The 26630-nt window shown below is 41.2% G+C and overlaps 3 protein-coding genes across 4 annotated transcripts in view; 1 reads left to right on the top strand and 2 right to left on the bottom strand.

Moving 5' to 3' along the window:
- The window catches only part of ark2cb (arkadia (RNF111) C-terminal like ring finger ubiquitin ligase 2Cb), an 11785-nt gene extending 2357 nt beyond the window's left edge, over window positions 1–9428 (bottom strand). Inside the window, exons 1-8 of one of the 2 annotated variants that reach the window (XM_076099142.1) lie at window positions 9097–9415; window positions 5210–5537; window positions 4962–5093; window positions 4137–4266; window positions 3852–3956; window positions 3367–3462; window positions 2602–2705; window positions 1–1348 (exon numbers count right to left, since the gene is read on the bottom strand). The exon at window positions 1–1348 is cut by the window's left edge and continues 2357 nt beyond it. In XM_076099142.1, coding sequence (XP_075955257.1) covers window positions 1231–1348; window positions 2602–2705; window positions 3367–3462; window positions 3852–3956; window positions 4137–4266; window positions 4962–5093; window positions 5210–5537; window positions 9097–9157 — 1074 coding nt within the window. In that variant the 5' untranslated portion in view covers window positions 9158–9415 and the 3' untranslated portion in view covers window positions 1–1230. Of the gene's footprint in view, window positions 1349–2601; window positions 2706–3366; window positions 3463–3851; window positions 3957–4136; window positions 4267–4961; window positions 5094–5209; window positions 5538–6924; window positions 8205–9096 lie in introns of those variants that run through there. The other variant, XR_012956106.1, reaches the window with a different exon arrangement.
- A 1099-nt stretch (window positions 9429–10527) lies between these two features.
- On the top strand, window positions 10528–14820 carry LOC142957502 (ATP synthase F(1) complex subunit alpha, mitochondrial-like). The gene is made up of 11 exons (XM_076099379.1): window positions 10528–10684; window positions 11145–11220; window positions 11820–11989; window positions 12260–12433; window positions 12779–12945; window positions 13074–13374; window positions 13518–13742; window positions 13843–13950; window positions 14115–14259; window positions 14368–14518; window positions 14615–14820. Exons 1-11 carry the CDS (start codon window positions 10625–10627, stop codon window positions 14691–14693), a joined length of 1656 nt encoding a protein of 551 aa, XP_075955494.1. The 5' UTR covers window positions 10528–10624; the 3' UTR covers window positions 14694–14820.
- Window positions 14821–17368: 2548 nt separating this feature from the next.
- Window positions 17369–23239, bottom strand: LOC142957378 (phospholipid phosphatase 1-like). Its single transcript, XM_076099168.1, has 6 exons — window positions 22892–23239; window positions 21263–21414; window positions 20894–21174; window positions 19955–20012; window positions 19428–19604; window positions 17369–18961 (listed from the first exon to the last, which is right to left on the bottom strand). The coding sequence occupies exons 1-6, from the start codon at window positions 22980–22982 to the stop codon at window positions 18836–18838; spliced, it is 885 nt and encodes a 294-aa protein (XP_075955283.1). The 5' UTR covers window positions 22983–23239; the 3' UTR covers window positions 17369–18835.
- Between the last annotated feature and the right edge of the window lie 3391 nt (window positions 23240–26630).

Below are 26630 nucleotides of genomic sequence, written 5' to 3'. Positions count from 1 at the left end.
TATGATCATGCCATGAGCGAGGCAACAGAGAGGAGTTGCAGTTAGACACGGATCTGCTGGCAGCTCTTTGAGTCCTAACCTCCAAACATCAGGAGAGAAGTGCTACATTGGTCTAAGATCGGTGTCTAAGGGCAACTTGGTCTACTCGGGATGAGTGTGTGTGGGGTGGGGGGGGGGGGTGTTAGGTGCATTTTTGTCCTCCTCTATGAATGAGTGGGATCGTCAGAGTCATAGTATACGGTTCACATGCACAGACACACAGTCCCTGTTTCTACTGCTCCACAATATTAACGACACAGCCCAAGCCTGCCATACAGCATGCACATCTGAGGCCTCTGCTCTAGATAATAGAGGCCCGACTACAACACTACACAGATCACTGGAAGCCATGCCTGCAGTTAGTGGGTTTTTGCATCAACTCTGATGGCATCTAACTGTAAATCCAAAACCATGTTAGACAAGAAAGAGGGATTTTTGGCCTTTTTTTACACAACTAGCTCTTTCCTCATTGTCTATGATTAATCAACACGCTGACAGTTCTCTTATTTGACCTCTCTGTAGGTTCATTTTTCACAAACATATTTCTCAAAAGGCTTTTGCTTGCTACACAACACTGTTACTCTGTAAATACTTATTCAGTACTATACTCCATTACACCACAAGCGTTCAGCTACGAGAGTTCACACCAAACAACCTCATGCTAATCATTTGATTATGTTCTGTACAGATGTGCTGAGAGCTTGGGCAGAGTGCAGCTTAAAGGATTTTTTTCACAGGCCGGGGGGAGGGGGGGGGGGGGGTGTTTAGCTGTAGTGGCAGAGAAATGGCCTTAATACGCCACACTGAGCTGGGGAGGTTGGTAGTCAGAGTGTCCTCTCGTGATGGCTGTACGGAGAAATGCACACAGTGTACACAATCTGACAGAATCTGTGTGTGAAGTCTCAGCACATCTGTCCATATATATATGTCCGCTCCTACCTTTTACATCCAGCAAGTCCATTCAAACCAACCTTCAGTCCAGCCACCTATCTATGCATCAAACCCCCCATCGCTCGCTGTGTTGTAGGTGAGTGTGCTTTGTTGATCCCTCTGTCACAGCTGTCTCAGAAGGCAGGCTCGTTGGGTGATGCAGAGGAGAAGAGAGGGGCGTTTGGCAGAGCGTCCCCCGGAGGGACGCGATGAAGAATTAACAAGACCAGATCGAAAGCTGCGGGAGTCGAACAGGAGCTATCAACTGTCGGGGGTCAGTTGGGTCTCAATGTCCACTCTGCAGATGGGGCACTTCCTGCTGGTGGCCAGCCACTGGTCCACACACCCCTGGTGGAAGAGGTGCATGCAGGGTAATCTCCTACGGACACAGATGAGACACGGTCAGGATTTAACATAAATGCAGGAATCCACTTCAAGGAAATGTTCTGCAACATTCAAACGCTGCCCTTTGAAAAGTAGTTAATCTCTGAAATGTCAACTTTACTCGTGAGGAAAGATAAACAGATGTGTTTTCAGCTTTGTGACGGTGCACTTTTCTGATATTTCAACAGGTTTTTTCATAGTTTATTAATCTCAAAGTAGGAAAATGTTCAGATTATCTGGAAAAACAATTCTTCAGATTATCTAAATAAATAAGAAAATCTAAATCATCAAATTTGGACATACATCATTGTTACTGGAAAGCTTCACTTTGCACAAGTCTTTTGTTATCAAAGCAACCTTTTAGATTATGATACGATGGGTAAAATAATCATTTGTATTTCAATGACGCTTAATTGGATCTTGATCTATGTCACACCACTATTACCTTAATAATGATTTTTTGTGTCTTCGATACTCTTCTGCTTTGATCAACAGAAAAAATAATCAAAGTATTTTGACAATCAAGTAATCATTTGTCATTTTTTTGTATCAAAAATGTCAAAAACATCTCTGAGTCCAGCTTCTCTGATGTGAGGATTTGTTGTTTTGACTAAGCTAAACATCTATTGCTTGTGTTATCAGATCAATAGTCTGAAGATATTTAGTTTAGTCATATCAATTTACCTTTTTTTTCAGACATTGGATGAAATGTCCTGTTCTTCTTTCCCCTTTTTTAATTTTCCCAGAGTAAAATAACTTCCTGTGTAACTTCTCCACTGAGAGAGAGATCACCACACTGGACACTCATCCTAAAGTTGTGTGAAATGCTAATGTTGCCTTCAGGCGGTATTTTCAAGATGAGGTACTGTAGGAAGTCCTGTGATCGGATTTCGAAACCTGATGCTTTGAACTCGCGTGGCAGAACCGATTCAGGATTATAAACTGTGTATCCATTCAGAAGGAAGGCATTGCAAATAGATATAAATAAGCAAATGTTGTCTGGGTAAATTAGACATTTTTATAACGTCTGTCTCCAGGATTAACATTCATCCTATCCTATGAATAAAAAATGGCAAGGCAATCAATTCGATAGTTATTAAGATATTTCAATCTTGATTAAGGTGCTGGACTCTCTGTCATTGCCATACTAGTACTTTAGATTTGCTATCAGCTGTATGTAACTGAGGACATCTGAACATCTGCATAACCAGCATTTCCTCCTTGCAAAAGTTGATCGCATAGTTGTACCTGACGTCCTCGCTATCCTCCAGCATTGACAAACAGATGGTGCACTTCTCATCGGTGTCCAGCTCCTCATCATCCAGACACATCTTCAGGTCCTGGGGTATTCTCTGCACACACACAGACAGAGAGACAGAGACAGAGAGAGAGAGAGAGAGAGAGAGAGAGAGAGAGAGACAGAGACAGAGACAGAGACAGAGACAGAGAGAGAGAGAGAGAGAGAGAGAGAGAGAGAGAGACTTTAATTATTAAAGTGCTTCGTGCAGCTGTGTGTTAGGAGCTGATATATTTATGCCAAGGGTGTTTCTCAGTCAGCCCAGACGAAGAAAAGAGTCCCCTTATCGTGCATCCCAGAAAAAAAAAAAATAGACATCAGATGGAAAAGACTCAATTACTTCTTCTCACTCACAATGTACCAAATAATCTGACAGAGTATTTGGGTCACAGTCAGTGTAGACGGTTTTTAAAATTCATTCCACGCGCGTATCTGCAGACAGCTGGATGACTCATCCCTCGCCTTGAATTGTGCACACTGCAGACCCGTCTTCCTAATCTGCTAACTGAAATTAGTTTGACCTTTGAACTTTTATGAGAGTCGCGACCCCTCTTTTCCCCTCTCGTTGACACTCTTTGATCCTTTCGACCCGGCGCTTCCATCCCCGTCCTTCAGCCCAATGCCTTGGTCCGTCCGTACCAGACCACATCAAAAGGTTTCCTCACCCAGCTAGCAGGTAAAAGGCGGACCCTTTTTCCTTTTTTTTTTTTTTTTACCTTCTTGTACTTATGGGGGAAGGTGAATCTCTCTATGGTGGTTTGGACTGCTCCCCGGTTTACACTGCCCAGCCTGTCCTCCAGCTGCAAAAGCTCCTAGAGAGGAAACAACATATGCACATGTCTTTGAATTATTTCAGGTTCAAGTTTAAAGTCTGAACAAAAGGCATTTCTGTATTTGCCTGCCGAGATAAACAAAAACAAAAAACACATTCAAATGCAAAAGACATGCAAGTGTGGAATGATGAAATTAAATTGGTGCTTCAAGGAACAGGAAAGAGGCTCTCAGAAAACAATTGCATCTTGTTTGAAATGAAAAACGTCATGAGATTAAAGGCAGTTGGACCATTCGAGGCATCTGGAAGTCGGACTAAATCAGTTATACACTCAAGCCTGTCTAGAGCATTGGTCACAGAGACAACAATGATAAATGAGTGTAGACTGGTGCGTCTGCTGAGGAGGAGGAGGAAGCTGTGGGTACGAACCTCGTAGCTCTCTCTAACGGCAGACGCGTGGCGGGAGGGGTTGAGACTCTGCAGAGCCAGCAAGTGCAGCTGGGGATATGGGTAGTTTCTGATCTCATGGACAACCTGGAAGATGACAGTTAAAAGAAGCTCGCATCAGCTCTGCAGCAGCTCTGCAGCATGCAGCAGGGAAAAGTGGAGCATCCCCGGTTGCTGGGTTTGGAGATTATTCTCAGACACCCAGAGGAGAGTCGCTGGGAGTTCGAGACTAACATGATTGATCGTACTGAGGCAGAAGGAGCTCACCACTTGTGTTGAGGCGTTGTTTCTGGGGAAATGGTGCATCCTGGGAGAGGTCAAGTAGTGCTGATAGTGCTGCGGCAGCGGGTGGATGTGATACTGGTGGGGGGGCAACCCAGCATCGACACTTAGATCCCTGAACAGAAACCAAAAAAAACAAGTCAGCCAGTGGAACTCAAGTCATTATTTCACCGTGTTTGTGGCTAATTATCTTTTGATAAAAGTAGATTACGCATAACTACACGTTTGAGCTTCAGCTTTCTCCAGCTGCTGTGGGTAACTCTACTGCTCTTTTGCCCTATAGAGCTCCTTGTAAAGACAGGTACAATGTTTATTGCCAATGTTAGTGTCTTTTAAACTTGGTCTGAAAGCCCTTTCATCTTTTCATGACCCAGATATGGTCAGGTGCAGTCAAACTAAGAAAAGCTGACAAAAAAAGGGATGTCTCAAGTATCGTTGGTCCAGAAATAAATTGTGTAAAATGTAGTGCAATTTCTGTTAGTCTGAAATCTAAACCTACATCATCATAACTGCTTTTTTTCTGACAAAAACAAAGTCGCTGATATTGTTTGCCTCTGTAGCGCTGCGTACTGTCTATAAGAAACTAGTCATGTTACATTTGGTGAAATGCACAGTGAGACTTGCTTTTTTTTTTCTCGACACCACATTGAACAATCTGTGTGAAAATGAATATGATGTTGTTTTGTATAAGACTTTGTTGGTTTGAAATCTAAAGTTACATCATGAAAATGAATTTTCAAACAAATAAAAAAATAGGCGAGACTGTTTGCTGCTGCATACTGTATTATATATATTAGAGGTATTGCTCACCAGTCTGTGCCCTCAGCCAGGTAGCGGGGCTGCTGCACCACAGGCTGAGCAGGGACATGAAGAGGGGGAGCAAACTCATAGCTGGGCCGCAGTCTGTGGGGCTGGTGAGGAACTCTCTCTGGGGTGCGTCGACTAAGACACATAACCAAGCATGTTTTATAAATCCTAGGATCTTACTGTAAACATAATAATTGTGTCTTTCATTTTATCCTGTACTTTTAAATTCCCCAGAAAGCCTGTGTGGATACCTGGAGGGTGGCAGGATGTGTCGGTGCTGGGCCTCGAGGATCTGCTGCTGGAGGAGGTATTGCTGGTGTAATGCCTGAGGTAGGAAGGGAGGGGCGGGGATGTCCTGGAACTGGGGGGCTGGCAGGGCGTTGAGGGGCGGGTGGAGCGGAGGGCCATGCTGGTGGCCGGGGGGGGCCAGGTGGGGGTTAATGCCTGACTGCGGCTGCCCTGGGTGGGGCATGGGGAAGTCCATGGGCAGCGGGGCCTGAGGACCTAACTGGAAGTGCCGGCAAGAGGTAGCATGGCTGTGCTGCTGCTGCTGCTGCTGTTGCCGGTTGAAATGGGATCCTGTGGAGGATAAGGAGAAGTTGTAAGGCACCTGAAGGGAGAGATTAGATGGCATTAATTGTGGGTGAAATGTGGTGTCACTGTGTGTGTGATATAGCATGTTAATGAAGCCCTACCTCTTACCTAGGGTGAAAAATACTTCTGTGGGGGTGGGGAAATGACGGTTACCACAAGTACCATGAACACGACGACCATTTTTGGTCCTGCACACAATACGCGAGCTTTTCATTTCTTTAATCGCATTTCCGACCGCTGGATCGACTCCTGGTCTTCCGATTCACAGACAAGCGAACTGGATCAGAACAGATGAAATCTACCAGTGTACGGTCTTCAACGTGGCTCGGTTCTTGTAAATTCTGCAGCTGACAGTGGGTCAGAGCAGCCTGAGTAAAACCTTTAGCACCTGCCTGTCTATAAGATACACAAACTGTTTAGGGAGCCACGTCTCTATTGAGCACTAAAGAACAATACCTTCCTTCTTGTGAATAAAACCAAACATTATTTTACATCTGTACTTCACTGAAACCTTCTGTATCCTTACACATACAGCGTCGCCCTACATATTCTCTCATATGAACATTCCGGAGTTGAGAGGAAATAGCGTAAATGCTTTTTCAACCCTCTCCAGCCACAGCTATTTGGCAACTGCAGCGAGCGGACTGCTGTGGAGACTCAACAGGGAGAAAAATGCAGACGAACTTGTGCTGTGGTGCAATGTGGTTTTAATAATGTGCTTACATTAAAAAAATACTTTTTTGATTATGCACGGGCTGAGAAATTGCAATAATAAATTTCGCTTTTTAGAACTTTTGAGGAAATCCTGGCAGGATTCACTGTGCTCCGTTATGTCCATCTGGCAGAAAATGAAGCAGTGAATTTACAGAGTTTAGACATTTAGAAATTGTGCAGTAAAATTCCAGCACGGTTTGAATTGAATCTGCTTTGACAGCGTAAAAGAGATGACGAATTCTAAAGTAAACAGTGAAAATATTTTAGAAAATCATGAGGAAATAGGCAAAGTCTACATTGCATTTACTAAGAGTACGCTTGAAAAACGCAGTAGGAGTTTAAAAACACACCCAGCAAAAGAGAAGCAGTGTGACCTTCCAGCAATATTTTCAGGTCGTCAGTGTTGCCGGGCAGACAAGAGATGACCTTGCTGCTGCGGGTCAAAGGCTCAAGTCTAGACTAACACTGCGTTTTCAAGCGCCTCAGTGAAAACGATCACCATGAATGACAGCAGATAGACTCATTCAGGCCCTGTGATGGAGGAAGCGTGGAAATTGTCTATCTTTGTCACAGCGGGCGAGGAGGTGGGTGGAGGGTGGAGGGGGGGCAGGTAGGGACAAGGACAATAAATGGAAATCAGCAAGAAGCACACTGAAGGTTAGGAAAAACACTATATTCTTTATTGAAAAATATTAGTATATGTGGAATTTGTGTTTTTTTTTTCTTTTTTATAATAGTATAAATTCATGCAACAAAAATAAACAACATAGACTGAAGGCAAGGCCCACCATGCTCCATATAGGGTTAAAAAGAACAAAAGCGGCATCCAATGAGCAGACGTGTTGGCTACAGCACATGATTTCAGTACAGCAGGGTACATCTTTACTACAGAAAGATTACATTGGATTTTCACTAGTCAATGTAGAAAAACAAAAACAAAAAATTATGAATCATAAATGTGACCATGCATTGAAAGTACTATTACCAGAACAAAAGGTAAAGAGAGACCACAACCAAACAATAAAAGACGTTATTACTAATAGAGGATCTCTTTAGCAGTGCAGGAAAATAGGCATCCCTGTGAAATGGATAGCATTTTGGCCTTATGTTAGTGGGGGGAAATTGGGAAGTGATGAACCACCAGTGAGCATGTTTTTGCTTCCGTAAATGTTTAGAGTTTCATTTGCCCGTAAGGGGCAAGCAGCCCTGACAATTCAGTGTGATTCGAAGCTTGGAATTTGCAAAGGGAACAAAAAGGATTACACAAAAATGGAGACAGTTATGGCAGGTTGTTGTGTGCAGGTGCAGTGTACCTTCAATCAATTTTAAGTGATCACATGACAGCATTGGATGGAATGCTGTGTTTTAACAATAAAAAATGGCATGCATATGGTTCCAATTTGCATGCTATTTTTTTAAATTACAGGTCACTTTAATCATGTACATTGCACCTTGTGTGAAGAGAAGGAAGATGAGCCAAATTCTGGTGTTCAACAATGCAGTGCAGTATTTAAGATCATGCAAAATGTATCCACTTTACAGGAATTTACAGCATGTTGTCTATCAAGACTGGATGGGAAGTACACAATGACATTCAACTGATTTCTAAAAAAGGAGCTAAAATGTTCACTCAGTGCTACAGCAATTTGACAGAAAGAAAGACAAAAAAAAGGTGCTCTGATCTAGGTGTTAGCTATTGTTTTAGTCTGCTTAACATGGAAAGTCTATGACTGAATACATCTTGGGAGGGGGGTGCTTTTTAATACCAATGTCGTCTTCTGATGGAAAGAGGAAATGAAGAAGGGATTCACAATACAGCTAAATGCAGAGAACAGGCAGAGGCCACGCCACACCACACAGCAGCAGATGATCATTAGCTACACAATGGGGGGGACGACAAAGATCTGATAAATGCAGAATGTAGAGGCAGCCTCCATACTATGAAACAGGGAAATAAGAACAGAAATAAAAGCACAATGAAATCATTGATGCCACTGTTATGAAATTAATGTTACACTGTAGCTTTACCATTTTTTAACTGGGACCACATCACGTTACTTGGGTCTTTTTTTTTGCAATTCGGCAGCTTCAAACAAACAGCTGCTGAATTGCCAATTAGCAAATATAAAAAAAGGCGACTGATACTTTAATGGCTCGGAAGTCCACGCTCCTCGGGCCATCGGCCATGTATCGATTAGTCCATTGGCCAACTGACACGGATAATAATTACTGAAATCACGCTGGAACAAGAGCGAGCGCGAGCAAAAGCAGATGATCTTCAAATGACATCATCCAGGCACAGATAAGCTGACTGGCTGGAAAGGCTACGTCTATTTTGCGGTGTTTTTACGGTGCAAATACACGGTAGCGCCTCGGGGGAAATTACAATACATCGTAATGTTACTGAAATAACAAATCGCACCAGTTAAATATGTATCATAGTTACATTGTCTATCACGATTGTCTATGCGACATATCTGCTGTTTTGGACAGCACGCCCCGTGGATGTGAAATCCTTTGTGAGGAATGTTTCCGTTCCAGTACATAGCCGGTGCCAACGAGACAGTTAGCTTATCTTTAGCGGCGGTATTTTTCATGATTTACACGAAATGTCGCCAGAAAAACAACATAATTCGGTGGTTTGTAATAATGTGCTGTGAATACAAATCACGTTACCGGCGTTTTTTCGCGAATAATTTGACGTTAGTTTTAAGCTAGCTAAAGCGAGCTAACCCGACGGCTAAACTCGAGCTAGCTAGCCAACAGCTGCAGTGAATATTAAGATAAACAGGGCACATGTTTTGGATCGATATGAATATTAATACCGTACCTCTGTTTCTTACTGAGCCGAATACAGGAAGAACCAGATATCCGACATGCACTAAGACCATCCTGGGATCCTTATCTTATGATTCCGCTGGGTTATTTGTAGAGAAAGAGTAGTAGTAGCCCATGCGGATCTACATTCATGCGGCTGGTTGTTGCTGACTAGCACCACAGGCAAAACCCAACGACTGTCTGACTCGCTCGGTTCTCGTTGACAAAAGCAGACATGTCGTTAGATGTCCCGGGCTAAAGAGGGCGATGTTGCGGCGCTTCACACCAAAGCTGGAGGTTTCTCTCGGTTAAACCTATCAAGCCTTGTCAACTGATCTTGATTAAAAAAATAATATTAAATCAGCTGTTGTTTAATGTTTTTGGAGAAAACCATTCACAGAACATTTAACATCTGTATCCATGTTATCTAAGAATGTACAATGAGAGCAAAATAACCCGAGTAAAATGGCCTGGTGTGTGTACTCAAACCTGGTCAATTAGGCTGATTAAGACTCTGACTTGTATCCTGATCAAACCACAAACTGTATCTAAGAGCTCAAGGTTAAGCTACAAAAACGCTGGCTCCTACATTTCCCAGGGTGCAACGTAACAGCGTGTCATTAGACCCCCTCTCTCAGCTCCTAAATTAACATTAACTTAATGTTTTGTCCATCATTTACATACACAGTGTAGGAAATTAATTAAGTACATTTACTCAAGTACTGTACTAACGTACAATTTCGAGTAACCATTTAAATGTTATGCTACTTTACATTTCAACTTCACTACATTTAAGAGGGAGTATTATATTCTTAATCCATTACATTTATCTGACACATAACACATGATATTTTATTTATTGGTTTATTTGATAAGGGACAGTGCACATCAATAGAAACATTGCTGTAAATGCGCCAGAGTTAGCCAAGAGGCTATTTTTCATCCGTAGTCCCAAGCCAGATGTTACAAAGTAAACCTAAAAACAGATTTAAGATTTAATTTACAAAGTTATGCAATATTGACCCTTTACAATGCGTGCAGAAACAATAAAAGAAATGAGAATATTAATATAAGTAGTATCAGGATTCAGGATACTCTTATACTACATTGTCAAGTACTAACAAGACATGCAACACAGAGTGATATATATTATTATTAAACTATGTTAAAGTATAAGTTTAAGGGACCACTCTGCCCAAAAAGTACTTGTACCTTTACTTAAGTGAACTCTTGAATGTAAGACCTTTACTTGTAACATATTGTTTTTAAAGAGCGGTATAGGATACTCGTCATTTTACTTAAACGATATGCGCTCTATATTGTAAAATAGTCGACCAGCTTCGTCCAAAGTAAAGTTGTGGGGGGGCGTGTTGCGTCCACTACCATCCCCGTGACGGCAGGGGGCAGAGTCAAGCAGGAAAGCAGAGAACGCAACGTCAGTGTCACATAAATAGAAGAAGAGTCCATTCAGCCATTACACTCTCTCTTACTCACAGCCAGGTCGAAGCCGCTAGTGGTGGAGGACAGGTCAACCCAACAAAATGTTATCCGTGAGAGTTGCAGCAGCTTTGGCCAGGAGCCTGCCGAGAAGGGCTGGATATGTAAGTATTTCAATCATAATATCTACATCTGATGGGACTGTTGCAGCAAGTTAATCTAATATCTGTGTGAACCTTCTGGGTGTGAAGGGTAACGTTAAGGCCGCTAGCTGACTTATCGACTTATTAATGCGGCCTTAAACGCAGCTAAGTTATCTTGTATAACGACTCGCGTCAGTTGCCTTCAAATTGTTGCATTACGTATGTTTGTCGAAGTTGCCCTTGTGAGACGACATTCTCCGTCCTGTAGCAAGCGGCGCTAAAGTTAGCACGCAATGCTACCGCTAGCCATCGGCTAACGGCTCATTCAGCCACGCTTTGAAGGTCAGGAAGCCTGACAGCGCACGTCGTCTCCGCTGCGCAGCGCTACTCCAGCTCAGCTTTTAAAGTGCACATTTTAACTGTCGCTGCAATATGTGCGGGAAACCTTTTTATTTGCAATTAATTAAATACGTCTGTTCAGGTGTCCAAGGCTCTTCCGGCCGCCTGCGTTGGGGTCAACCACCTCCACACACACAGACCATTGCTGCAGAAGACAGGTGAGACAAAAACAACATGACAGATACTTTATCCTCTGTGCTTTAGGTCGTCTCCCAAAGGTGATTAATGAAGGTCATTGATCATACTGTGTGTAAAGAGCTTGTCTTTGTAGTTACTGGGTCAAACGAACAGAATAGCATTCTACAGGTTTACATGTTTGTCTGAAATTTCTGGACAAACATACTCATCAGTATTCATGTGTACTGTTATGAAGCTTTAGATAAATATACACGTGTGTAGAAGAAACAAGCAACATCAGTATCTTTGACTTGTAATCAATATTGTTATATTTGTGTTAGCCTGTACAATATTTATCATAAACTAGTGGTGGATTATTTTGTCTGTAATCTTGATACTAGAAATACTCAAAACTCTTTGATTTAATTGTAATTAATTAAGAGATATCACAGTGTTATAACCAAATGCCTAAATTTCATCTAGTTGAGAGGTTCATTTCCCCTAAATTTGATATTTTTTATAATTAATCTGGGATAATCCAACACTTTGTTGTATCATTTTAAAATGAACATGACTGTCTAATCAGAAAGTGTTTTTCATTGTTGCTGAGCGAGATCCTATAATGTCTTGTTTTACACAGGCACTGCCGAGGTGTCTTCAATCCTGGAGGACAAGATCTTGGGAGCTAACACCTCTGCCAACCTGGAGGAGACCGGACGCGTGCTGTCCATTGGTGACGGTATTGCCAGAGTGTATGGGCTGAGAAATGTCCAGGCAGAAGAGATGGTGGAGTTCTCCTCCGGACTGAAGGTATCTATAAAAATACATTATAAAACAATGTTTTGTTTCCAGGTTGAGCTCTAAACGCACTGATTTTTAAAGCTACACTTACCCAACAGATGTGTATTCCCCCACAGTGCAGTCATCTTGAATTAACAAAAGCCAAAGAACATTGTGTACCTTTTTCCTAAACTGAAATGCTCCAAAACCTTGACTAGCCAACACCTTCAGTTTAGCTTCATTCATACCTTTTATTTATATGACAAAGCCACCAGTGTAAAACAATAATTTTCCCTTCAGGGCATGTCTCTGAACTTGGAGCCCGACAACGTTGGTGTTGTGGTGTTCGGTAATGACAAACTGATCAAGGAGGGTGACATCGTGAAGAGGACCGGTGCCATCGTGGATGTCCCTGTTGGTCTGGAGCTGCTCGGCCGTGTGGTGGACGCTCTGGGAAATGCCATCGATGGAAAGGTGACCTGAGCCACTATACTTTATGTTTTAAGTAGAAAATCAAATTACTGTAGATTGAGCTTAAGTTTTGATCTGCCAGACCAGTTTGTCCTAACTGGCATCTGTTAAAGCAAGATCAAATTTCCCTGTTTTTTCCAGTCTAATTGGTTGACTTGGTGTTGTACAACTATCTAAACACCAACAATGCTTAAAACTCCAGTTACCAATTTGATCCAAGTTAAAGTAACGCATTAGAATTGTTGCTTGTTTACCTTATATTTTTTTTTAAATATCTTTATTTGCACACTTGTCGGTACCTTGATATGTGGGTTCAGCTTTTAAAATGCATATTTATTTTGACCTCAGGGTCCTCTGGGCAACAGCATCCGTAGGCGTGTGGGTCTGAAGGCTCCTGGTATCATCCCTCGTATCTCTGTGAGGGAGCCCATGCAGACTGGAATCAAGGCTGTGGACAGCCTGGTGCCCATTGGCAGAGGCCAGCGTGAGCTGATCATTGGTGACAGGCAGACCGGGTAAATACTTTGACAAACATTTTTATGCGTCTTTGGCCATGCAAGCATTCCATGGATTAAAGGGAGCTAAAGCCTATGCAATTTTAAAGTTGCTAAGTATGCTTTTTAAATTGATTTTCATTCTCTAGCAAAACTGCCATTGCCATCGACGCAATCATCAACCAGAAGCGCTTCAACGAGGGAACTGACGAGAAGAAGAAGCTGTACTGCATCTACGTCGCCATTGGCCAGAAGAGGTCCACTGTTGCCCAGCTGGTGAAGAGGCTCACTGATGCTGATGCCATGAAGTACACCATTGTGGTCTCTGCCACCGCCTCTGATGCTGCTCCTCTGCAGTACCTGGCCCCATACTCTGGCTGCTCCATGGGAGAGTATTTCAGAGACAACGGCAAGCATGCCCTGATCATCTATGATGATCTGTCCAAGCAGGTGAGGATGCAGATCGCTGTTGTAAAATGAAACTGTCATAGCTTGAAATCACATTTTGGAAAATATCTCCGGGATGAATATTAGAAATTGAACCAGTATTCCCGAGTGCAGCCATGGTAAATCTTCATTTTTTTTCCTCTCAGGCTGTTGCCTACCGTCAGATGTCTCTGCTGCTGCGTCGTCCTCCCGGTCGTGAGGCTTACCCCGGTGATGTGTTCTACCTGCATTCCCGTCTGCTGGAGAGAGCTGCCAAGATGAACGACAATTTCGGCGGCGGCTCCCTCACTGCCCTGCCCGTCATTGAGACCCAGGCCGGTGACGTGTCTGCCTACATCCCCACCAATGTCATCTCCATCACAGACGGACAGGTTCGTCCAAAGATGTCATTAATATTATAGGTTGGGCTTTGGCCCGTACATGAAACACTCTACGTTACAATGCTCTTCTATTGTGATGTGTTCGCTGTAGATCTTCTTGGAGACTGAGCTGTTCTACAAGGGTATCCGCCCAGCTATCAACGTGGGTCTGTCTGTGTCCAGAGTAGGCTCTGCTGCCCAGACCAAAGCCATGAAGCAGGTGGGTTTCATTTTTAAATTCAGACACTTCGGCTCCATTTCTTTCGTATTTGGTTTCACAGTAAATTGTTAAACAGTTATTTTTTTATAAAAACAAATTCTGCATTTCATCAAATGGAGGCTGTGATCTCCAGCATTATAAATCATCTTATTTCTATCCTGTAGGTGGCCGGTACCATGAAGCTGGAGCTGGCCCAGTACCGTGAGGTGGCTGCCTTCGCCCAGTTCGGCTCTGACCTCGACGCTGCCACCCAGCAGCTCCTTAGCAGGGGTGTCAGGCTCACTGAATTGCTCAAGCAGGGACAGTACTGTGAGTGTCAACTGTCCAACTTTCCTATTTCTGTCCTCCAAGAAGTAGAATATAAATGCTATGCTGGTATTGTACGTCTTCCAAACAAAACAGTTTTTCCCCCTCCAGGTCCCATGGCCATTGAGGAGCAGGTAACGGTCATCTACGCCGGTGTCAGAGGTCACTTGGACAAGATGGAGCCCAGCAAGATCACACGGTTCGAGAAGGCTTTCCTGCAGCACGTCCTCGGCCAGCACCAGGACCTGCTTACCTCTATCAGGTGAGAAGTAGTCCTTTGTCGCAATATGTTTGATCAATGAAAGTGGGTATTTGCAGTTTTCTAAAAAGTGCTAAATTGACCTTTTTTCTGTTTCAGGGTTGAGGGCATGATCACAGAGGCATCAGATATTAAACTGAAGAAGATTGTACTCGACTTCCTGTCCAGTTTTGAGTAATGGATCGCGCCTCCATTGATCTTCAGTGAGCTACCTGTCTGTGTCCCCAATATGCTTCTATATGTGAACACACTGAAGGCCGAAACCTCCATGTACAGATTTCTCCAAATAAAATTTTACAACCCTACCGTGGTGTAAAATTCTTCTGATTGTGAGCAGTAAGTTTAGTGTTTTAGGTTGGTTCCCTGTGAGCAGATTTCACCAGTGGCAGAGGAGTAATGACTTGTGTGGGAAGAACAAACACACAATACGTTTCTTTAAACGCATTTAATGTACTTTTGGATTAGTTTGCCTAATATTTCAGTGTACCAAAAGAAAAACGTAACATGCATAACAATCCAAACACCACAGTCTTGAATTCTGTTTACTGTTACGAGTTGTTCATAAGAGCATTATATTTAAGAGGGCAAATGTTTAGACTTCACGGTTTTTGCTCCTCACTGTTTCAGAGGATGGAAGGACTGTAAGCCCCGTCTCTCAACTGTGGCTGAAATGTTTAATACCATGGAAATAAATTGAGTGATGCTGTCACACATCAAATCCATCTTGTATTGTCCTGTGTTATATCTTGTGGCAAGTCTGGCCTATCAAACTTTAAGTACGTTCCGTAACTCGCAAAGCACATTTATTTTACATTGCATTTGAAATGGAGTGAGGACTCTTGGTGTGTTTCTGTTAAAGTTGTAGGCTTAAGTGTTGCAACATAAACTTTATAATCATTTACATTAGATACATGGATTACATTTGACCTGCAGTCTACCCATCCTTAGCCTATTGGGAGCAGTGGGCAACCAACGATGACCTTTATCAACTGATCATCACAGTACTTTATCTATTGCAGCATGTTTTTAGTCCAAAAGTGCTTAAAATTGCTTGTTTTTTTGTCTGGCCCAAAGATAAAAATGTACCCTCCTATAAAACAGATGCTGTGACCAGAGAAGGTTTTGTATATCACTGAGAAGATGTATATATTAATTGCTCTATTTCTAAGCATTTAACTTGACACTTGTAAAGCAAATAGTGTAGCTCCTTTGTATCATCCATGTCCAGTAGGTGGCCATAGACGCCACTCGGTAGACAGAGCCTCTCAACAGACTCAATGTTTCTCCTTCCAAAGCTTATTTTAACAACTCTCACTGATGGTGGACTGCATTCAAACCTAGTTGATAGAGGGGCCCACTGTTTGGTATTCAGTGTTTTGTTTTTTTAATGCTTTTATCTTTTTTATAAACATGTCATTCGCCATCGCATATAAGCGTGATGGTGCAGCAAAGCCGTTCTCTCCCATTTTACTCACTTGCTCCTTAATTTGATCTGTTATATACAACAACGCACCAATTGTTACAGATGAAATGGGAAACTTAAAGGTTTATTAAAGAAAGCAAACTGGCTGACAGTGTTGGGCGTGACTTTATTGCCACCATGCACATTTGTCATGAGGCATCAGGTGCAGTGTTCTTGTGTAACAGCCTGTATGTTCTTCGCTGTACACAACAATTTAAAGTGAAACCGTATCACGCTGTCCAACCTGCTATTCACACCTTTCCCAATGTTGTACTTCTCTTTTTTTTTTTGTCTCCTCTCAAACAGTAACAAGATGAGTGAAACAGTCGAGTGGTTTGTTCTCTCTGGGTTACTCCATGTGAAATTTTTTTAAACTGTTAATAGACTCCTGTTAGGTGAGGTTATTTGAGTAGTCATTCTCTCAAGAAAAGTGGGCTGGAAAAGTAAGTGTAGTGTGAGGGGAATTCAATTCATGATGTTTCAGTGTCAATTCTTTAAAAGCTGCCACTGTATTCTCAGTCGCTTGTTTCTCCAGTGGCATCACTGCCTGGCAAGATAAAGTGAGACATGTGAGAGTGAATGGAGCTGCTTTCAAAACAGGCTATTGTCGAGGTCAGCGTGACAACAAGTGAGAGCTCTGTGGAGCAACACACATCAGATTTCAGACGTGAGGGAGGTAGAAGTGATGCTACAGCGACGCGAGCAGTTTCACAATGGACAAAACGAACTTGGTGTCATGATCCAGTATTTGTGAAATATTTGTATAATGATTTCGCAATAGTCTTCAAATTCCCTTTGTTAGTGATATAGCAGACTATTCCCTAATGCTTATAAATGGGCTCTTTTTATTTTTTAACTGTTTTTTGCAATTTCCCCAGGAAATCCCACCCAGCATTTCAAACTGCCTATTTCTACATCCCCGCTCAGTTCTGCTTGCATGCATACTTACAAATTGAAGTGCTTGGGAAGGAATCTATACAACACCCATTCATGTCATTCCCTAGATGGGACTAGCGCTAGTGCTGTTTGGCCTCCAAATCAAATTTGCTTAATAAGGTCAGCAGAGTTCAGTCAAGCAAGAGACAATGGTAAGTTTCTCTGAGGGACTTTCCTATCAACATATTCCTAAAAATGACATGCTAAGGTATGGCTTTAACTGGCAGTTATAACTAAAGAGTTAATGGGAACTGAAACTTGGAACGTTTCCCATGAGAGAACAGGGGGAAACAGAGCTGTTGTGAACTGAGTGTATATATTGTAGATTAGTTAAAGTGTCGTGTTTCTGTGAGGACGTCCAGTGGATGATGGGAAAGATGCCCAAAGGGTTGTATGGAGGAAAAAAGTGTTGGTTGTATTAGGAACAAAAAACAGTACATGGACAACATAACATCATATCAATTAAACGTGAATTTAATTACATTGATTGTCAGTCTTTGGCTGATGTGAGGTGTTTGTTTAGTTTTCAGGCACAGGATAGAGCTCTTGCTATTATGATGCTGAAGAATGCAGAAGAATCCCAATAGCCCTGCTGATTCTATGAAAGTGTTTTTGAATGGAGCCTGTATTGTTGACATTGATGAGTGTGGTTAACTGCTGTCACTGTGTGTTAAACTAAACCTAGTTCACTGTAATATGATTTAAACTCTAAAGCAGATCTTCATCCCGGACATTAGCAGCCAAGGATCAGCGCCTGTCTGCTGACAGTTCCCTTTGGTGAAGACAAGCCGACCTCTTTGTGTTAGAACCTGCAAGAATATGCAGCGATAGTCTGTTTGTTTTTACTGATACCATCGGGATAATGAACTGATATCACAACATTTGCATGCTTGTGTTTTCCGTGTTAACTCAACACATACCGAAGCAGTGTTATGTCTTTTAGGGCTGCATTTCTGAGACGAAGTTGGTTACTGGATCACACCCTTGGTTTCTCTTCCTTGATGCCTTATACCTCACACTGCAGTATTATTAGAAAAATACAATGAGCTATTCTGCTGCAGCTGCATTTTGTCCAAGGCTCACTTGTATTATATCTGCTTTGTTTGTTTTTCCACAGACAAAACACACAGGAGTCATTTCCCTTCTTTGTAACAAAGTAGCAAAACAGAGCTCTCTTTATGTGTCACACGTCTTTTTCCCCAGTACTGATCAAAACAATACTGTTTAAAGCGGCTGCATTGACAAAAAAAGTAGCGCTTCATACAAACCGTAAAAACAATATTGTATTTTTCATACATGAAATAACACCAGGGAGGGGACAGAACAGCAGGTAGCTCATATATATATATGTATATATGTATATATATACATATATATATATGAGTTCAGTCTCCATTTGAAGTTTAAGGACAGTCCAGGTTTTCTTATTCACAGGTGCCAGGCCCTCTACAAGCCTGCTTGCAGTGCGCACACAGACGCTCATTATATTCGGGGCAAAAGGAATTCCATTCATTCATGATGGCAACGTCAGACCAATATACACTAGCAACCCCATTTACAACAAGCTTACACTGTAAAAAAAAGCAACTTTTTCTCAGGTAATATGCTGTATTTTGTTTTGTCATCCCATAAACTATATCATGTTTGATTTACCCAAAACCTCTGCAGAAGGTTCTGCTTCTTTATATCTTTATATCTTCTGTCGTGCACGTTTCTTCTTTTAATCAAAGTTTACCGACCACACCAAAGGTAGCAGCTGAAGCCTGCAGCGTCGTCGGCTCCACCGGGCAAACTATGTCGAAGAATTGTACAGAAACAACAAGCAGTTAATATTTAACACTTGCAGTTCATTGTTTTAGCTCCTTTCATGGCCATTTTAAGGTGTACAGGCCCTCTAGAGTATTGTCTTTGAGGCCTCAGATTCAGTCAGTGCTGCCATAGTGGTTCCCATTGGGAGGATTTTCCTGTAAACTGGTGTGTGAGGCCTCTTCCCCCTGTGACACTACGGGGTCCACTGGCTGTTCAAAGAAGTTGGCCACACAGAACACCTGCAGAAAAACAAGCAACATAATTAAAAAACATTCTGCTGTTATTCATATTATTGTATTTGTAGATAGACCGCACTTATAAAGCAACCTTCTACCGTACTGGACAAGTGCTTTGTAATTTGTCACTCATTCACACACACATTATACCAATGATGTATACAATTTTGTGACTGAAGGACGACCCTGTTCTACCTCTGAGCCCTAGCTGCCCCTAATTGTACAACTAAGACGGAAATATATAATTAAAGTACATCAGACTTTATATCCCTTATATTGTATTTAATGTGTTTCTGTGTAAAATGCCTTGTTTATCCTTTACATCTACCTGTTTAATGAATTATTTATTCTTTCTTATTTCTAAATGTACTTTTTAAAGAAACTGACTTTCAGTTGCATGTTGTGATGTAATAAAATACATTACGCCTTGCTTTGCCATTATTCTAATAGTTCTTTAGATGAAGCTTACTGTGAGAGTGGCCACTAAACCTCCCTGCAGGAGGCCAGTGAGCACGTCGCTCCAGTGATGTTTGTAGTCGGACACCCGGGACAGACCCACATACACAGCAGTGGCGGTCAGGAAGAACTGGATGGTGGGACGCAGGAGCCTCGACCATTCTGACCTCAGTCTAGCTTGAATGTACAGCTGCAGGAGCAAGAGGAGATGATTAAATATTAGAAACAATGAAAGCTGTGGGGTCACACCAACAGAAGGCAAACTGTTTATTTTGTCCGAGCAAATATTTGCAGTACATGTGTTGGCAGCTTATGCATTTGCTAAGGAGAATTTTGTAGTCCATTCTGTAATAAGTATACTTTTTTGACAATGGCATACATACATTTAGTCATTTATAGTGTACATTTAAATGGTATATACAGTAACACAGAGCAAGCAGAGGTATTGATTAGAATAATCATTGTTTTTTGCATTTCTAGCACTCAAACGTAAGCCACATTTAGGCGATATAGTTCATTAGTTAGATAACATGTACTTACTACCAGGAACAGCATGCAGTACATAGAGAAGGATGAATGACCAGAGTAGAAGGACAGTCTACAAAAAATAAACAAAAGAGATACAGAATGAAATTAGGCACCATCATCTTAATCAAATCACTTTCCATTCATTCATAACGAAGGTCTATCATAATCAAACTCTATTTCACTGTCATTTAACCATGTTAATATTATTTAGAAATGGATTTGCTAGTTGCATGGAGCATGATTTAGCGACTATAGTTGTGTGATGTCTGCTGTGACTCTAGAGGAGCTTCATCTGGAAATAACTGATGTCATGATTCTAATGTGACGACACATTTTTGACAGAAAGCCTAAAGTTTGGGCGTCTACCAGGTAGGGAGGGTCCAATGAAAAGACACTCTTTATAGTCAATTATTAATGTTGGTGTGTATAGTATTTAGTACCTCTTTTTAATGGCTCATTTATAAATAGTAGATGTTCATAATGCTAGTATTCTAGATTTAAAAGTATTTTGAAGTTGCTTTTATATGCAACTTTTGTTCCACTTCTGTTGACATTTCAATTCGCCAGAAACGCTCAATTAAGTTATTTTTTCAAATCCCAATTTATTGTATTGCATTGTGGAAAGTGTGTGATTTAGAGTTTTGGGGACTAAGAGACTGGAAATATCTCGGTCAACTGCATACATTTTGACGATTCTCCTTTTAATTTGTCTCTTGTAAACACTGTAACTTAATGAAATTGCTATACTAAGTACTACGTAAGATTGCCATAGTAGTTACACGTATTGCAAAGTAATGCAAATGACTGGCCACTCTTAAATGATCAGGCTCCTCCCAGAGAGACTCTACTATTACGCAAAGCTAATAATGTTATAAATCAGTCCAAAGAAACTGAGTATGCATTTCCCCTCCTAAAAAAAGAAGCTGGTGCCGCCGTGTTCAGGACCATTACCTGGCCTCATCTACCAGGAACTTGTCTCCGGTGCAGGTGAAGTTCTCGATATATCCGCCAGCATTGCAGTTGATGCTATTCCATACCGGTTTGCATACAGCCAGGAAGTTTGGCCGCAGACGACCGATGGAGTACTTGGCTATGTCCGTCAGAGACTGGCTAGCAGCCGCTCCAAACACGTAGCTCCCCACGGCTTTGTAGACACACGCTGCATACTTGGTCCCCAAAGACTGGTTGTTGATGCGAGACATGTAAACAGAAAGGCACTCGCCGCAGACGATCTGCCAACAGAGGAGAAGAGGAAACAATAAGTGACCTCACCTACTGACATTTCAAGGTCAGAGAACATATGGAAGACTGTTGTCTTACCACGATGAGCGTGAAGGGGATCATGACTCCTCCCAGCAGCTGGTAGGATATGGTGTCCTCTTTGAGGGGGTATCTGATGGACTCATCGTTACAGAAGAAACCCCGCTTGAAAGGGTTGTGTTGAGGGGTGAGGATAAAAAATGGAAGTCCAACTGTTAAAATAAAGAAAGAGGCAGATCATTTGTATAAATTCCTCCTCTTTGTCGGTTTGTCTTCTGTCTTCTATCATCAAAATGCACATCACGTTTACAAGCAGCTGCAAATACTGGTGTGACTCAGAGGTCTGAGCCACTGCCACTATTACACAACGCTATCATTTGAAGTTTTAGTCACAGGAAACGTGAAACGTTGGCATCACATAGGCGTTTTCCCACCTTAGGGTAATAGAAGCTGTTGACTTGTGGGTTTTTATTTAGCTGCACAATGACTGAATTGAAAGACTTTACAACATAAGTATATTGCAAAGGTGATGTTTGACTTAAGATACTAGAACTATGAAGATGAGATCAGATGATGAGGTTTGTTATTGTGTTAATCTGTCCAGGAATCACCACCAAGCACACCTAAAACATGCTTCAACTTGCTGTGGTTTGACATTTTTGTTATTCTTCTCACACACACAAAAAGACATTTGGCAAACCTGAAGTCAGCAATGCAATACCAGGCATTCTTATGATCACTGCTGTCAAAGAACTTTGTTTCGGCTCGCTCATTTAAACCCACTGCAGGGCATATTTCACAGACTTTTTCTTATGAAATTCTTAATAAACTAAAACTAGCTGTGAATGACATCCGTGGACTATGCTGATCTGAACATGCAGTTAATCTTATTGGGATGAGTCCGTCCTCCACCTAAAATGCAAAAAAGATGAATAATGTCCGCTGTCTGATTGTTTATTTTTTACTTATTAATGTTTTGATGTTATACCTGTCTGTGTTTCAGTTGACAGTTGTTGACGCTGCGTACTGCATACCTTACTTGAGTATTACCATTATATGCTACATAATAGTTCTACTTTACATTCCAAAGAGAGATATTGTACTTTCCTCCACATTTATTTTAACAACAAAATGTGAGGATTGGTGCCCAGTCAGCAGCACAGGCGACCACAGGACACTGACTAAGCAGGAAGAGCGAGCGCAGATGAATGACGGGGAGAGATTTCTGTGTGTTTAAACCTCTCTCTATCTTTATGGCAGCTATCAAACTGAACTGTGGCAGTACAAAGGTTTTCTCTAGTGCACTTTTACTGCAGTATTGTACAGTTACATTTAGCAGCCCTGCAGCTCGTCTCTGTGCACTGATTACACTACAAACACTGAGCTAAAAATACAGCGTTGCTCGGGGGGTTGGGGGGGGGGACGACACACACGCAGACTTTGTTGCCCTTTTTTTCCATCTTCCTGCCTCGTTCCCTGAAACCTCAAGCCTCCAGTGTGTATGTGTGACGTGTATGCAAAGCATTTGATTTGTTTCAGCAACTTCATGTAATAAGTCTATAGCAGAATAGTTGCTGTAGGAGTTTGGTGATAAAGGAAGTCCACTTTAACAAGCTGTAATTCTTTATAATTAAACAAAACGGATTAAAGGGTCGGTTTAACAGACAGGGGTGGATCCGGTTCACATACCGAGGATGAGACAGATAAAGTCCAGCACGATGAGGGGGATCCCCGCAGCTTCAAACATGTTGCGTCTCCTTCTTCTGGCCTCTGTCTTCATCAAAAATGTCCGGTCCCGGCTGCTTTTAGGCGACACGAGTAGCGGTCTTTCTGCCGCACATGTCTCGCTACTCCAGCACAAAATTAAAACAGTGTCATTGTGCTACCACCGCACTCCGGGGACTGTCCGATAAACTAAAACTACCGGGGATCAAAGATGTAGTACTACTGTAATAACACTGAGCTACAGTCTAAATAATCTAATCTAAGACCACCACACACAAGCGAAGAGCCGCTCACCCTCCCAGCCGCTCACAAACCATCATCATAACACTGCAGGATTTCTTCAGCTCATTACAGCGTCCTGTCCTCGGATGAGACGCATTATGAGGCACGTGAGAGACGAGCGCTCCGGGTTAATGCTGCCTTCACGTAACGCTGGGAAAAATTTTGTGGAAACTCTGAGCTGGTTTATTGTTACTTTGGTTTGGTGATTAATCCTCACAATACTAATCAATTAACTGACAACCGAGTGTTTCAACTATATCATGTGTTTCTGTTTAATTCCCTACTTATATGTGTTAGTCAATGGTGGGAGAAGTAGCCTACTTTACTTTTGTAAAAGCAGCAATACCACATTGTAGAAATACGCTGGTACAAGTAAAAGTCCTGTATTAAAAGAATGTACCGTATTAGCATTAAAATATACTTAAAGCATCAAAAGTAAAATTATGAATTATTCAGAATGGACCATTTCACAATAACATAGCCTATATAGCCTATGTATTATATTGTACTAGCCTATTATCACAGATAGATTATTGTACGCATGTTAATGTTGCAGCTGCTGAAGGTATTTCATAATTGATTTGTTGATGATATTTTGCATATATATTCTGAATATGCAGAGTAACTGGTAACGCAAGTTGTCAAATTAATGTAGTGGATAATGAAAAAATTGAAATACAAGTACCTCAAAATTGGACATGGCTACAGTAGCTTACTTGATTACATGTACTTAGTTATGCAGGCTCCTTTCCACCACTAGTGTTATCTAAAGCTATCACTGATTACTGTCTACCGGCTGGTCCCCTGTGATCAAAGTTATCCTGAGTAAAGCCCGTATGACCCAACTGAACAACATGGGTTTAAATAGAAAATAATACATTTGTATACAATTGAACTATTGACTTAAGTTTCAACACAATGCTTTTATTTCTGTTATCAAACGCGGGGAAACACGCAATGTCGGAAGGGAGTCCCTCCGAGTCGCCATGTTGAGCGAAAAAATTTGGTCCGTGTAACAACACTGTGCTTTGCAAAAGCTGAGAAACAGTAGAAACTAAGTCAAACCAGTTATTGAAGTCAAGCAGTCTTCAGATGCTGTGAAACAGTTTCATTGCAGTCAAGTCTTAATTAGCATCTTATTGGTCTTAATTAGAGTCTTAATTAGAGTTAGCTGCACTTCTCATACCCCGTAAGCTAATGTTAGCTTCTCAGTTCTATTTTGCTAGTTTGTCGTCTGTCAGCAACAAAGTTACTTTTTTCTAGTATTTTACTGTGGCCTGTGAATATCTATGTCTCAAGCAAAAATGTATTGTATGTGCTTACTGTAAGGTTTGTAGGTTTAATGTGTCGGATATGTTTTATTGCTTACTCAAATATTGGCTAAGCTGAATTACATTTTCATGTTTCGTGTAATGCTAAGCGTATTTTGTTAGAACCAAAAAATTGTAATTTGGAATTAGAGAGTAACAAATCATTTTTAATATATATTGTATATATAATAAGTATTTGCATTCATTCAGTGCGTACTTTGATGCTGCTCTAGTATGATGTCGTACAACATAAGAGAAACATTTATGAAATATGAAGGAAACAGAACGGAGACTATAAGCCTGTGTCTAAATGCAGGTCGGGAGTTTTATTGAGGAGGAGATCCCGTGAAGAAGGTCCAACCTCTCCAGTAGACGGTGAGCTCCATTCTTTTCAGGACCTGGATCTGCATTGCCACAGAAACAGCTGGATGAACTATCTGCTTTGTGGTAGTGCTTTGTGCTTGGTGGCCTGTCACCACCTCAAACATACAATTTACTGAGAGTGCACTCATCAGACTCTGACAGATCAGACCTCCATCTGATCTGAACTCAAAGTTTACTTTCCGCAATTATCCTTATTTGTTACTTGAAACACTGGAGAAATCCAACATACGGACAAATACCCTTAATGACTTAACCAAACTAAGCTTCTTTAAATGACAATTTTCTTTGGTTTAAAAGGCCCATTTCTATTTGTAAATGTTGCATTTGTTATGCTATTCAAAGACAAACTGTAGTTGAAATTTACTTGTGTTGTTCCTTTTTGTCAAGTGAACAGAAAGATGAGTGCCTGGGAAGTCTTTTTCTATCATTGGATAGACACTGTATGGAATTTCCGAGGTGTACCTGAATGCAGCATGGGACAGGGGAAGTGGGAGAGGAGTTTTGGGCCTATCGCGTGCCTGTGTTGACACTCGGCTGATACAGAGTTGCCCCTCCCTGTGTGTCTGCAGAGCTAATAAACTGACATCAGTACTATTAATAGAACAGAGTTTACTCTATCATCAATGATAACCGTGTGGGAATTCCCTCAATGTTTCTTTATGGTGTTTAGGTGGTATCTTCTGGGTATAGGCCTGAACACAGTATACACACAAATGATAGGTCTATGTGCAATATGTGAGAAATCATTATTATCAGTGTAACACAATGTGTCTGCTATAGCAAGACAAAATGTCTGTTGTGGTAAAAGTGTGAATCAGATTTACTTTTGAACAATAAAGACACAAGAGAGATCTGATGCCTTCCGACTGGTGACAGGGCAGAAAAAACAACCGGTGATGGTCAACAAGCTAATGTCATTCTTATTAAAATATAATACAATTAATGCATCACATTTCTCATGTATAAAAATGTTTGTATCTAATAGCTTCATATTTCTATGAGGACTTGTACTATGCTGCTTTTCAAAGTAAATCCATGGTTCCGAAATATAGTCTACTTTTAATGTTATTACACTACAATTAATGTATATAGTAACTATGAATAAACATTCCTTAATCAATGATCTATCAAGTGTGAACTAATCACACACAGTTAAAGCTACTTAATCATTTGTTGATGGTGAGAAACAGAAATGTATGATACATTCTTCATTAATCCATTAATTTAATCAAGAGTCATGCATTAGTTAAGGATTACTTAATTATTTAATTTGCACCCTTATTATAAAGTGTTAACAAAATATAAACAAGTGTATCTCGCTCTTGAGTTCACTATAAATATAGCAAGAGAGACATTGTTCTTTTGTCTTTTGCAAGAAAATCCCAATGTAATTGAAGTTAGGCTGTTGATAATGTTATTATTATTACTGGTTGATATAAACTGGGAAAGTTTTTTTTTTGCTGCTTTCAGGAGGGGGGGGGGGGGGGGCATTACAGCAAAAGTTTGGGAACAACTGCCTTAAGAAAACCACATTAAACCACACAAACTATTTAGAGACGTTTTTTGCCACATTCCCACTTTGACTTTTCTATGGAAAGAAAACATACAGCACTCCAATAGGTCATATTTGTATTCACACAAAATATATCAGTGATTATTTTCACAAGTGTATGTGTCCATATGGAGAACAATAATCCCAGTAAATCATCTGTTGTTTGAAGCTGAAT

The sequence above is a fragment of the Anarhichas minor genome, unplaced genomic scaffold (assembly GCF_050575085.1).
Source record: "Anarhichas minor isolate MPS153535 unplaced genomic scaffold, ASM5057508v1 ptg000025l, whole genome shotgun sequence".
Classification (NCBI taxonomy): Eukaryota; Metazoa; Chordata; class Actinopteri; order Perciformes; family Anarhichadidae; genus Anarhichas; species Anarhichas minor.
The sequence above is the reverse complement of the archived record's forward strand: the minus strand, read 5'-3'. Positions and strand labels throughout refer to the sequence as shown.

Coding starts and splice junctions, on each gene's coding strand:
- LOC142957502 (XM_076099379.1), top strand. CDS start 10,625: ATGTTATCCGTGAGAGTTGCAGCAGCTTTGGCCAGGAGCCTGCCGAGA. Junction 11,990..12,259: donor AGTTCTCCTCCGGACTGAAG/GTATCTATAAAA, acceptor TTTTCCCTTCAG/GGCATGTCTCTGAACTTGGA. Junction 12,946..13,073: donor ATTGGTGACAGGCAGACCGG/GTAAATACTTTG, acceptor TTCATTCTCTAG/CAAAACTGCCATTGCCATCG.
- LOC142957378 (XM_076099168.1), bottom strand. CDS start 22,982: ATGAAGACAGAGGCCAGAAGAAGGAGACGCAACATGTTTGAAGCTGCG. Junction 21,175..21,262: donor TCCCCTTCACGCTCATCGTG/GTAAGACAACAG, acceptor CTCTGTTGGCAG/ATCGTCTGCGGCGAGTGCCT. Junction 20,013..20,893: donor TTCCTGGTAGATGAGGCCAG/GTAATGGTCCTG, acceptor TATTTTTTGTAG/ACTGTCCTTCTACTCTGGTC.